This window comes from Phalacrocorax aristotelis, chromosome 22, assembly GCF_949628215.1.
Source record: "Phalacrocorax aristotelis chromosome 22, bGulAri2.1, whole genome shotgun sequence".
Lineage (NCBI taxonomy): Eukaryota > Metazoa > Chordata > Aves > Suliformes > Phalacrocoracidae > Phalacrocorax > Phalacrocorax aristotelis.
Window position 1 is genome coordinate 1,410,115 of NC_134297.1, and position 12,199 is coordinate 1,422,313.

Consider the following 12,199-nt stretch of genomic DNA (forward strand, 5'->3'; position numbering starts at 1 on the left):
TACAGGCAGAGCAGGCTGGGCAGCGCTGGCAGCTGGTGCTGCGGGAGCGGTGTGTGGAGTACTGCTGATGTAGCAGAAGGTGTCTCGGCAGGCGGCTGTGATGGATACAGTTACGTGATGAATATGGCTTGGTGATGGATTCAGCTTGGTGATGGATACGGCTTGGTGAGCGGAGGCACTGGCAACCAGGCAAACAGTGTGCTGAGACAGGAGGAGGAGTGCTGCATCTGCTGGAGTATTGCTAATTGTGGGCAGAGTGGGAGCGCACCTCCAAGGAACAGTTTGGCAGAGAGGTGCAGAGGAATGCCTGTCACCTCTGCAAGGGTGCATGACGGCTGCTAGGTGCTGAAGAGCCCATGCTGGGGGCCTCTGGGACACAGTCACAGGTGCTGAAGCAGGGGGGCAGATGAGGCTGAGGCTGCACCCTCCAGCCTTGTCTGTGAGCAGGACCACAGAGATCTGCAGCACTGGGGCCCTGAAACAGTAACACCCATACCCTGGTGCAGGGAAAGGCCTTTGCATGTGGAGGACTCCTCCCCAGGACGCTCAGGTGTCTGAAGGTTGCTTCCAAAAAGATGAGTAAAGTTGGGATGGGTTTGGCCAAGCTGCCATTGTGAATCCCCAGAGCAGAGCCCTAAATCCTTTTCGGGGCAGGGAGGTTGGGAATAGCCGCACCACCCAGCTGGGAGGGTTGGCCAGTAAATAAATACAAAGGGGGTCCCGTGACACAAGCCAGGCATGCTGGGCAGGCCAGTACCCAGCTTCTTGCATGACGCACCCCTGAGGGCACTATCTCCCTGCTGAGCATCCCTGCCGAGGCAGGGCTCTGTGTGCCTGGCCAAGGACAGGCAGTGAGCCTGGTGCCATGCTGCCTGCTCCCGCTGCACGCCTTGGGCCAGCCATGCCCTCCTGGCCACACGGCCCCAGGGCTTGGATCGGGAAGCTGCCTGTCACAGGAACCTGATGGAGCTGTCACACTTGGCAGCTCTGGCCAGTCTCCTCGGCCGACTGATCTCATGAGACATCTGCCACTGCCATGGGCCTGGGAAATGCTCTGCTCTCCTGCTGCCCAGCCTTGGTGAGCAGTGTGTGCCATGGCCAGCAAGGGCGCTCACGGTAGCTGGCCCAGGGATTTTGGCATGATACTGAGATGTCCGGCATGGGACCCGGTCATACCGCAGCTCAGCGGAAACCTGTTTTGCTGAGTCTAGCACAAGGCTGCGTGTCTGGTTTCAGGCAAAGTGAGCACCCTCTGCTCGGACACTGTCACCTCCCTGGAGGGACAGGAAGAAGGGCTCAGGGTCCTGCCAGCTGGCTCCCAGCCTGCTGGGGGGGGTGTGGACGGCAGTAGCTGCCAGGCCCCTGTACACCCCTCACTCACTCTCACCTTGCACTAATGGAGATGGGAGGGTTAAAATGCCAGGTTGCTCTCTGAGGAGGGCTCCTGCTTCCCTCCACGTGGGTACCGAGCAGGGTAGGGCTGAGCAGAGCAGTTGGGCTGCAGCCTCCCAGCTCAATGCAGCAGGCGCTGCGCTGGCCCCAGCTGCCCTGGAGCATCTTGTGGGGGGCAGCCCTGGCCCCACTCCCAGCAGCAATGCGAGAAAGCCCCCTCCCAAACCTTCCAGAGTCAGGGGCTGCTGGGCTCCCAGACCAGGAGCAGGCAGAGCCCTCCTGCCGATGAAGGAGGTGGGGACGCGGGAACAGCTTCCCATCAGCACCTTATATTTACTGCAAGGTCCTCTGGCTGTGACCTTTAAAAGACAAGGTGGCCTGGCAGCCTGGGAGCTGGCAGCGGGCAGGAGGCGCTCACAGTGATCAGACACTCTGCAGGACCGTCCCGGCTGGCCCAGGCACGCCAGGCTGGGAGCTGAGCAAGAGGTCCCGGGTACACAGACTGTGGGTGAGTGCTTGGCTGCCTTTATCATTCTCAGCCCTCCCTTGCCTGCAGCTCTCCCTCAGAGCAATGCTTTCGCCTCTCCATGCCTCCCTCTCCCCATGCAGAGCCATCCTGCCTACTGCCTCCTCAGCACCCTCCAGCAGAGCTGGCTGCCCTCCGGGGAGGGCACATTCCTTGCCCCCTTTCACAGGCCCTTTAATACAAGCAGGGGAACAGGAGCGGTGTGCCCAGGCAGCCACTGCAGAGGCATCTGCAAGAAACACTGAGACAACCGTCCTGTGTCCCAGGAGAAAGTCTCTTCCTGACCCGGCACAGCCTGAGGCCACCTCTGCTGGACCCTCCCCAGCCCCGGCTCCTTCTCTCCCGTGCTGCCCTTCACATCCCTCAGCTCCCCAGAGTTCACTGCCCCAGGCTGTCCCCTTTTCCAGGTCCTCCCACATTACTTAGTGGCCCTGCAAGCAGGGCAGCCAGGCTGCAGGCAGCATTGCAGGGGCAGCGGCTCCGTGCTCCCAGTGAGGCACCCCAGAGGTTCCCCATGGCTCTCTGCACAGCGCTGAGCAGAGGTCTCTCCAGCACAAGGAAGGCCCCCCCCCCCATCTCCCAAACAGCTGTGTTGCTCTTCAACACCTCTAATCCCACCCGGTCCAAGGAAATTTATATGGTCTGGTTCTGGAGGAGCTGCGACGCCCCGGCGCTGGGGGGTTGCAGTCACTGCCCTCAGTCCGTTGCGGTGATGAAAACTCACCCTCACTGTGTCCCACGGGGCTCTCCTCCGTGATCCCACAGTGCCTGCCTTCCTCATGAGTTTCTCGCCAGTGACTCCCAGAGGCGTCCCCAAACTGCCAACCTGTGGGTCCCCCATCCCCTATGCCTATGGCTGCATTCAGCCCTCCGTCGGGCTGCCTCCTTCTGAAGCTGCGCGGGTAGATAACTGCACGACCTCCTCTGGAGAGCTGCTCCTTTCTGCAGCAGCGAAGCTGTTCCCTGCCACGGGCCAGGTACAGATTGCAGCCTGGCTGGGCTGTACCCCCCAGCACCAGCCCAGCTGCTGTAGGACTGTGAGAGCAGAGATTTGGAGGTGATCTTCATGCCCTTCCTCCAGGGAGGGAGAGGTGGGAGTTTTCTGTGGAGTTAACCCCGCGGGCACACGGCGAGGTGCGCAGGACTCAGCGTCTGTGCCAGGCACGCGGCACATGGAAGAGCTGACGCTGCTAGTGCTGCTCACTGTCACCCTGCTACTGGGAGCAGCAGTAGGCTGAGTGAGGTGGGGTCGCTGGGGAGTGGGTAAGGCAGGGCAGGCAGGCAGCGTTAGCCCAGGAAAGAGGTAGCCTCTGTACGTGCATAGGGGCGGTGTGCTGGCCAGACCTTACTTGTGTGCGGATTTGGGATGCGCAGGCATTCAGCAGCCCGGGTTGGAGGGCAGCTGGGAGAGGCACAACTGAGGGCAGCTGTCAGAGCCCCCCTCGCCCTTGTGTCTCCACGGTGGGTAAACTGATGGATGTGCCTACTAACTGTGCCCCAGTTGCGCCGTGCCGCTCTGGTGCATCTGTACAGCACTGCTGGAGTGCTAAGTCGGACAGCAGCCCGGTTATGGGTGTCCATCACCCTGTGCGTGCCCTGGGCTCCACTGGAGCCTGCCGAGCCTTACCTGCCATGCCCCGAGCAGCTGCTGTCCCCAGCTCTCTGCGGAGCAGAGGTGGGGAAGCTGGCAGGGCGCAGCTCCCTGTAGCACAGCTGGAGCCCCCGCAGTGCATGTGGAGCACCCCTGAAATCTCGGTGCGTGAAGACTCGGGCAGCACCGGCCACTCTCCTGCCCCCAGCACTGCCCTGCCAGCACCTGGCTCTGTGGCAGCTCCCGAGGACTGAGCTGTGGAAGCACAGGTTGCTCTGGCCCCCCTCGGTACCTAAAGCAAACTGGTGCCAGAGCGGGACCAAGCGCCGGGCACACAGGAGCCTTCTCATCCCCCTGGACAGGTGCACAGGCAGAGCAGAGACGAGGGACCCCGTCCTGCCCCTCCAGCAGGCAGCAGCACAAAAGCATTGAGTGCAAAGTTTGCATTTTGTTGTTCTTTTGTTTGTTTAACTGTACAAAGAGCAATAAAAACATCCTACACTCAGCAGAGTGTTTGGCAAACGAAACCCATCAGAAGGCGCAAACCCAAAACTATAGTCATGACCGATAACAGCGCCTCCTGTGTATATATATATTATATTTGTAGAGATCCTGTCTGTTGTGTACAGCTATGTACATACAGATGCATTGGCAAGTTGCAATCCAAGGATAGTGCATGAAAGAAATGAAAGGCAGATGCAAGACTGGTCATGTGCAACAGTCAGAGGCCTCTGGCCACAAAGGTGCCAGCTCAGTCCCTCGTGGAGCTGCTCACAGCCCAGCTTCGAGCAGCCCGCAGTCCCAGGGAACCAGCCTTGTGGCTGGCTCCCCACCAGCACTCTATGGGGAACTCCATCCGGCGTGGGCACGGGGGTGCACGGGGGCAGGCAGCCTCAGCCCAGCCCTCCCCGGGCAGGAAAGCCCACGGGAGAGGGGGAAGCCACGCGGTAAGACACGGCGCATTCCTGCGGCAGAGGGGAAGGGGAGCGGTGCAGAGCCCGGTGAGGTTGAGCAGGGTGGAGAGGGCACGCGGGGCCGGAGCAGAAAATTATGGGGGCAGAGCAGGGAGCGCACAGCCATCCTTTCATCCCGGGCCTGACAGCATTGCCAGCGGTGCTGCTGGGACAGCACCCGTGCAGGGACGCGGCAGTGCTGGGCGGCGGGTGGTGTGGCGAAAGTGTCCCCTCTCCCCTGGCAGTGCTGCCCATGGGTGACAGGGCACCTCCACCACCGGGCCCTGGGCAGTGTCCCCTGGGGCTCCGCGCACTGCCTCTCTCCTGCCCCATGTCCCGCCTGCCAAGGGAGAAGAGAAGCCCGGGCACGGTGCAGCAGGGGACGCTTCCCCAGGTCATTTTCCCCACCTGACCCGCAAGAGGCACCAAGCAAGAGGCTCCCCAAGCGCTCCAGCCAACACGGCTCACCTGCCAGGTCTGGCGCAGGAGGCAAGGGGCTTTCCCAAAGCCGGGCGGCAGGCCAGAGGCAGGCAGGACGGCCAGTTCCCAACCCTGGGGCTCACTGCCTCCCCCTGCACCGCAGCAGTGTGGGACCAGCTGGGGTCACCGCTCGCTCACCCCTGCCCTTGCCCTCCCGAGATGCCCGGGCCACTGCTAATAACGAACCGCAGAGCACGCAGGGCAGCTGCCGGCATGCGCTGAGGGAGCTGCCGCAAGCAGGGCAGGCGCTGGACCATGGATGGGACTGAGGCAGGCGGCAGCCAGCACTGCGGGGCCCGTGGCTGGGCGGGCTGGCAGTGCATTGCCGTGGCAGTTACGGATTGTGCAGTGCTCTGCAGGGACGTTGGAGGAGGCAGTCTCAGCATCGCAGGGTTGCTCAGGGTGACAGAGCTCTCCTGCCTCCAGGCCTGCAGTTGCGCCCAGTACTTCCCAGCAAGTGCCCAAAAACCCCTCTTCCTCCCAGCAGCTCTTCATCCCTACCAGCCACACCCCACCGCTCCTCACCACCTCGGTTTGGCACACAGCAGAACATTTTCCATTATAATTGCCCTCCCCAAGAAAGAAACAAGCACAAAAAATTCAGCCCAGGACATTTGGCTGATATGCTGAGGCCCAAAAATAGCCCAAGAGGCAGAAGGATGCATCCATTACACACCAGGAGCCATTAGCTGCTCTGAAAACCTGCAAAGCTCAGAGAGTGCGTGGGCTAATGGTCATTACCCAGCCATCAGCTTCTGAGCAGGCTGGGGCAGTCCCTCAGGAGCACGAGCTTCTTGTCGCAGCACCCTCAGCACTGGCACACAGGACTTGGAAGGAGGAGATGGGCAGCAACTGGGATCCCTCAGGGACAGGTATGCCAATGCCTGCGTCCCGGGCACAGCAGGAGCACCTCAGGGGTGAGACACGGCCCCAAGGGCAGATAGCTGCTGGCTGCTGGCCCCTGCTCTCTTTTTCTAGTGGGACAGAGCACATACATCTGGGCACATCCCCCTCCCCTGCATGTACTGCTCCTCTGCCCCTCCCGGCACCCCCTAGCCCAGCCCCTCCGTACGTGGGGCCTCACTCTTCCCCCTCTCCCCCACCACCCTGTGCCCAACACCTCCCCATGGCCCCATGCAGTGCTCTGGCACTCAGAGCATGCTCAGCCGGAGCAGGGGACAAGTCGGTCCCAGCTCAGCCTCAGGGGCAGCCTCGATGTGCTTCAGCCACCCTCCCCAGCCCTGCCTGCTGCGGCTGGGCTCTGGGGACCTTCTCTCCGCGCCCTGCTCCAGGCTGGGTTGGGTATTTAGATGGAAGGAGGGATGCTCTGGGGAGACAGAAATCCTTGCTCTGGGAAGCACATCAACGGGGTCACACTGTACAGGGGTGAAGAGGGAGGGGCGGGCAGGGGGTGTTACTTGGTGCCCTCATCTGGGTTGCCTTCGCCGTCTGTCTTCCCTTCCTCCTCCGTCTTCTGGTCGTCTGTGTTCAGCCTCTGCTGCTTTTTCCGGCGCACACATTTCACCACCATCAGCACCAGGATCACCACGGCCAAGAAACCACCTACAGAGGCGCCCACGATGACAGCCACTGTCGAGTCGTGCTTCGGGGGCTCTGGGGAGACAGGGCACGGGCTCAGGGCACGCAGCCCCCCGCTGGGACAGCCAGCGGGAGCAACAGGGAACTGGCAGGGCTTGCTCCCACTGCCGGAGAGCAAACCCTGCATGCGTAATGCAGGGAGAGGGCAGGGCACGGGGCAGAGCAGAGAGCCAGCCAGCACCCATGGGTGCCCAACAGCAGAAGGGACTACTATACCACTCACCCTTGGTGAGCACCTTCAGGCTGATGCTGGCGTGGCCCCGCTGCCGGTCCGGGGGGTTCAGGACATAGCAATTGTAGGTGCCCTCGTCCTCCAGCTGCACATTTTTGAGGGTGAAGGATACATCGTACTTGGTGGGGTTCCCAGTGAACTCCACCCGGTTCCCAAAGCGGTCCAGCTGCTTATTCATGATCTTCATCCGGAACTGCAGGAACTGGGCAGCCCGTGCGGGAGAGGAGGTGAGACAGTGTCTAGCACCCCACGCGCTCGCCTCCCCGGCCAGGCATCCCTCCCTTGCATGTACCGCCCCAGGCGCGCGCCCACGCTGCACGCTCGCCCCCGAGCAGCACAGCCCCCGCACAGCTCTGGCCGCCGCAGCGCCCAGGGCCGGGGTCTCCTCACGGAGCAGCGCCGCCAGCACCTCTCCCCGCTCACACCTGCCTGTCCTGCCACCTCAGGGCAGCTGCCCCCAACCCTGGTTCTTTACGCAGTTGGTTGCTAATTTTCCCTGTGGCACAGGAGGGCTGGAGAGTAGGATTACACATAAGGAGAAGGCTCAGGACCCCAGGCAATGTACATGACTACTTCAAGCTGGTCCCGGGACCTCTCAGCAGATCCCTAGCCACAGCGAGACTCACCAGCTCCTCAGAGCAATTCCTGCACTCCTGGTACGTCCAGTTGAGGGAGAACTGCTTGTTCTCCACCTTGTAGCAGGAGTTGAAGGTGCAGGAGAGCTTCACGGAGGAGCCATTCAAGGCATTGATGGTGGCGGGAGCCATGACCTCCATGCCCAATCCCGTGGGCGCTGCCATGAGCACAAAGAGCAAGAGCAGAAATGCAGACGCGTTAGAAAGGGGGCACAAGCAGCCATCCTGCTGGCTGAGCTGCTCTCCCCCTCCCACCCTCCAGCTGCACAGGGCTCACCCTGTGGCCTGGGATTGCCTTTCAGGCACATCCACGCACAGACCACACTGTGGCCAGCCAGGACCACGGTTTCCCTGTGCAGCAGTTACAAGGGGGGAACAGCCCCAGCCCTGGCACCATCCCTTGGCTGGACAGAAAGAGCATCAGCCCTGCTCTGCAAGGCCTGATGACCCCTCCCTGCCATGCCTGGCCTGATTGTGCATGGCTCTAAGTTCTGCTGACGCCAGGCAAGCCCTGCTCCTTGCCACTTAAACGAGGTTTTCCTGCTGCAGAATCGATAACACTATGCAAAGGGCTGAATGCAGCATTAGCATGCAGGGCTCAGTGCCACATCCGCTGAGAAATTTATGGCTGTGTTCATCAGATTTCATTCCTGGCAGGATGCACTACAGTGGCGAGGGCTGGGATCTGCGAGGGCCAGCCCCCGGGGGCTGCAGGGGGAATGCAGATGCTCCCCACTCCCAGTGGTGCTCATGGAAGGATTCTCCAGCTGGGAACGCCTGGGTCAAGATGTCAGTCACTCCAGGGAGGGCAAGGCCAGTCCCTGCATCCTGGCCTCACTGTGGCAGAGAAATAGGGGCATTACGCAGCACAGCTCGCAGGGCAGGACGGCTCACTCAGAGCATGAGCAGTGATGGGGTGTCTGTGCCCTGCTCCCTCTTCCACTCCTTTCCTGCAGCTCCCCATGCCTGCTGGCTGCCGCAGCAGCACCCAAAACCCAGCGCCTGCATCCAGCACATTCTCCCAAGCCTGCAAAGGGAGGGCGCGCATGCCAAGACAAGCTTCCGTACAGCCAACAAGCTGCAAACTCTAAGGCTAAGCCCCAAGAAGCACAGGGGTGGCGAGCCCTGGAAGGACTGCTGGGAGGGACGAGGCTGTAGAGGAGGGCTGTGGCACCCACAGAGCAGGGACAGCGACACTAGCAGCAGGTCCTTTTCCGATCACCTCACCTCTCCCCTTTGGCTGCTGTTCTTTGCTCTCAAACCTTCTTCCTGAGGTGCTCCTGAGTCCAGCCCTGTGGCCAAGCTGGATGCATGTCAAGGCTGCTCCACTGGCCAATCCGCTCCATCTGCAAGCAGGGCAGGAAAGGGGCCATGCTCTGCAGCCATGGAAAAGAGGCTTCTCCAAGTTGCAGATATGGCTGTTTTGAGCCACAGGTCTAGCTGCAAGGTGCGAACCAGCAGCATCCTGAAGCCAGCTCTCTGGAGGCAGAGGGGTGCCCTCCAGGTACGGCCAAGCCCCTGGAGATTGCTCCCTGCTCGTGCTGGCAGCCAGTCAGCCATGACGAGCACCCTCCATCCAGCCCCAGCGCAGGGAGGGCTCCCCACAGGGTGCTGGGAGACAGGAATGGGGAGAGCTGGTGCATGGGGACAAGTCGCAGCACCCGAAGAAAGAAGTGCCCAGGCCCAAGCTGGTGAGCCAGTCTTGCCGTCCCACTGCAGCCCACCTCCTTAGACACTTTCAAGAAAACCTTGTAAGGGTGGGAGAGAAGAGCTGAGACCCTGCCTGTCCCAGGAGGCCTCTTGGCAGACCCAGCCCAGCAGGCCTGCTTGGAGGGGTCCCTGCAGAGTCACTGGCTTGGGTGCCTGGCAGCCCTCGTGCTATGCCCTGTGCGCCTGAGCTTGGGTGGCATGGCTTGGTGCTGTGTCCCTGGGGTGCCCCAGGGCTCCGCAGAGGGCTGGGGTGCCACCAGGGGCTCTCCCAGGCTCTGCAGCGGTGGGGCAGCCCTGGCGAGGGCTTTGCCCTGCCACCTGCGACAGCAGGACCATAGCTCAGCCAGAGGGTCCTCGCAGGCAGCCAGCACATGATAGACACGTGCCCTAGGAGCACCTATGTGCGCAGGTCCAAACTCTGCCATCGCCCGGGCACCCAGCACCGAGGGACAACAGAGGTGGGGCAAGAAACCGCTAAAATCCCAGGGGCTGACCATCCAGGCTGCATCCTTTAGTGCTGCACGGATTCCCAAACGCTCTGTCACACTACACCCTGCACCCAGAGCTTGGGAGATAAAATTACACGCAGCCTCTAAAGCAGACCTTGCTAGGCTTTTTATCCTCCATTTCTCAGCCTCTCTCCTAAAGCAAAGGCAGCCCACCAGGAGCTCCAGGACAGTGCAAACAACACCTCAAAGAGGTGATGTGTTCCTGTTTCCAACCAGTATAGACCCAAACCTGCTGACACACACTGCTGGCTCCCAGACAGGGCAGAAATGCAGAGACCAGTTCCCCACCACCCCATGCAGTGCTGTCAGCCCAGAGCCTGCCACCCCAGCAGCCAGCTGCCAGCCAAAGGACAGTCACAAGCCACCCGTAGCCCACCAGCCACCACCTTCCCAGCGAGGCAAAGCCAGAAGTGCCCCCTCTCCCCACTGCAGCCCACACCTCTGCCTGGCATGCAAACAGCCTTGCGCTTAGACAATACCCCACAGCAAGCAGGATGCACGGGTTTTTTTAGAAGAAGATGCAGTTACAACATACCCCCCATCCTGCCTAAAAGCAGGTCACCCTGGCTGGCGGATTTCAGAAGGGTGCATATCGGACCACCTCCATCCCCGTCCCTGCGGCACAGCGTTTCTCGCTGTCTCGCTGCTTCCCCGGGGACAGGAGGGGCTGGGATGTGGGGAGGGGGCTCCTGGCCAGAGAGGGTGTTTCTCCCCAGCCTGGGTGCTCGCCCCTGGCAGCCGTGTGCATGCAAGGGGTCAAGTCGACACTTACCCAGTGAGAGGAGCAAGCTGAGGCCAGTGAGGAGCAAGGTGGGCTGTGGGAGCCAAGCTTCCGGGCTCATTTTGAAGGGCTTTTGTGTATGGAGAGGACCTGGTGTTGGTGTGGATTTTGGTGGTGGTGGTTTGCTTTTTTCGAATGCCCGGGTTATTTGCAGGTGACATATAACATTAGAGCTGCTTTATTTCCACAGCCCAATATGGCTGGCTGGAGCAGTGCTGGATCCAAAAAACCAGTAAATGCTATGGTTGGTGGATTTCAGCAGGGGAAGTGGGAGGGCAGAAAAATTTTCCCCTGAACAGTCGGCGAACGCTCCTGACGCTTCTGCTCTGGGGTCCAGTTGTGGGCTGTGTTGGTGTGTCTCCTGCAGCATGCTGAGCCCAGGGTAGCCGAGGAGCAGTCTTCTGCTGGGATTCCCTCTCGCCTTGCAAGCTTGCTATGGGAGCAAGCAGCGCTAAGGGCTCTGGGGACTCAGACACCCAGGGACTTGGCCAGTGCCCCACAGCACAGGCCTGACCCTGAGGGTTCCCATGGCCCCTGCAGCCCCCTGGTTGCAGTGGGGCCATGTAGATGTGTTACCTCTGCCCTGCTGGAGGCCGGCGACCCAGCCCTGCTTGCGCTGCTCACAGCAGCAGTTCCCATTCTCAAGGGGGCCCAGGAACATCAGAAATGCCCTCCCGAAGCCAGGCAGAGAGCAGAGGGACTGATCTGCCCTGGGAAGGGCAGAGGGTCCCAGGGAAGCAGCCTGCACAGCAGTCCAGCCCAGGAGGAGGCATGACTGTGGGCAGGCAGCCTGCAGCAGGCAGAAGCACTCTGGGTGCCCCTGCCTGCTCCCACGCTTCTATGAAGGCAGACCCCTAGCCTCCCAGGGGTGTCAGACTCTGACTGCACCTTCCTGCTTCCCTGGCAGCATGCTATCCCAGGGCAACACCCTCCCTTCATCCAGCCCTCGGGATACAGAGGGTCTACCCAGCAATAAGAGGGATGGAGGAGGTCTTTGGTCCCTTCACTCCATCCACCAAGGAAACCTTTGGGCCAGGGACTCCAAGCCTGGATTCAGTCTGCAGAGATGGGTGCAGGAAGGAGAGGATCCGTAACCTCAGGGACACCACAAAGCTACTGACAGCAGCTGCTTAGCCACCCCGTTCTCATGCTGCGGGACGCAGGATGGTGGGGTTTGCTGCAGCAGCATCAGTGAGGAGGAAGGCAAGGGGGGCCCTGGAGCCAGAGCACATCTGCGTTCCTGTGCACCAAAGCCCTGGGGAGGAAGGGGTGGGGCAATGGGGAGGCAGGAGGGATGCAGAGGTGCTCTGCTCCTTGACCAGCTACAGGAGGGGAAATGGGGCAGCTGGGAGACAAGGCATCAGAGAAGTGCCAGGGTGAACACAGGCAACTGACTTAGCAACCGTACTCACTGCACACACAGCATGGTTTCCCAACGATGCTGGGCAGGCAGAGCATGCTCTGCTCTGATGGAACAGGTCCCACGACCCCACAAAGGTAGCAGAAGTCGTACATAACCCCCAACACCCCAAAGTCAGCTCTGGTTGCTGATTCCTCCTGTAAGCCACTTACGTGGCTTCATTCAGGAAAAGAGAGTAGGGAGTCAACGTGAAACCAAGGACTGCAGCCCAGAGCAGTCTGTGCTGCAGTCTCCCATCTAGCAGAGCCGGGTGGGAAGCGGTCCCCAGCGGCTCCCCGCTCTGCACCTGGAGATGTCAAACATCTATATATAGCGCAGGAGAAGAGCCAGTGCACACCGAGACGCTGCCCCGGAGGCCCAGGAGGGGTTGC

General features: G+C 61.1%; 1 protein-coding gene across 2 annotated transcripts; it reads right to left on the reverse strand.

The window, feature by feature from the left end:
* Positions 1 to 4,090: 4,090 nt before the first annotated feature.
* On the reverse strand, positions 4,091 to 10,619 carry SCN2B (sodium voltage-gated channel beta subunit 2). Of its 2 annotated transcripts, XM_075116366.1 has the most exons (5): positions 10,400 to 10,619; positions 8,636 to 8,754; positions 7,400 to 7,566; positions 6,765 to 6,975; positions 4,091 to 6,556 (listed from the first exon to the last, which is right to left on the reverse strand). In XM_075116366.1, exons 1-5 carry the CDS (start codon positions 10,567 to 10,569, stop codon positions 6,357 to 6,359), a joined length of 867 nt encoding a protein of 288 aa, XP_074972467.1. In that variant the 5' UTR covers positions 10,570 to 10,619; the 3' UTR covers positions 4,091 to 6,356. The 2 variants fall into 2 exon arrangements, with proteins under 2 accessions (XP_074972467.1, XP_074972468.1); XM_075116367.1 differs by lacking the exon at positions 8,636 to 8,754.
* Positions 10,620 to 12,199: the final 1,580 nt, after the last annotated feature.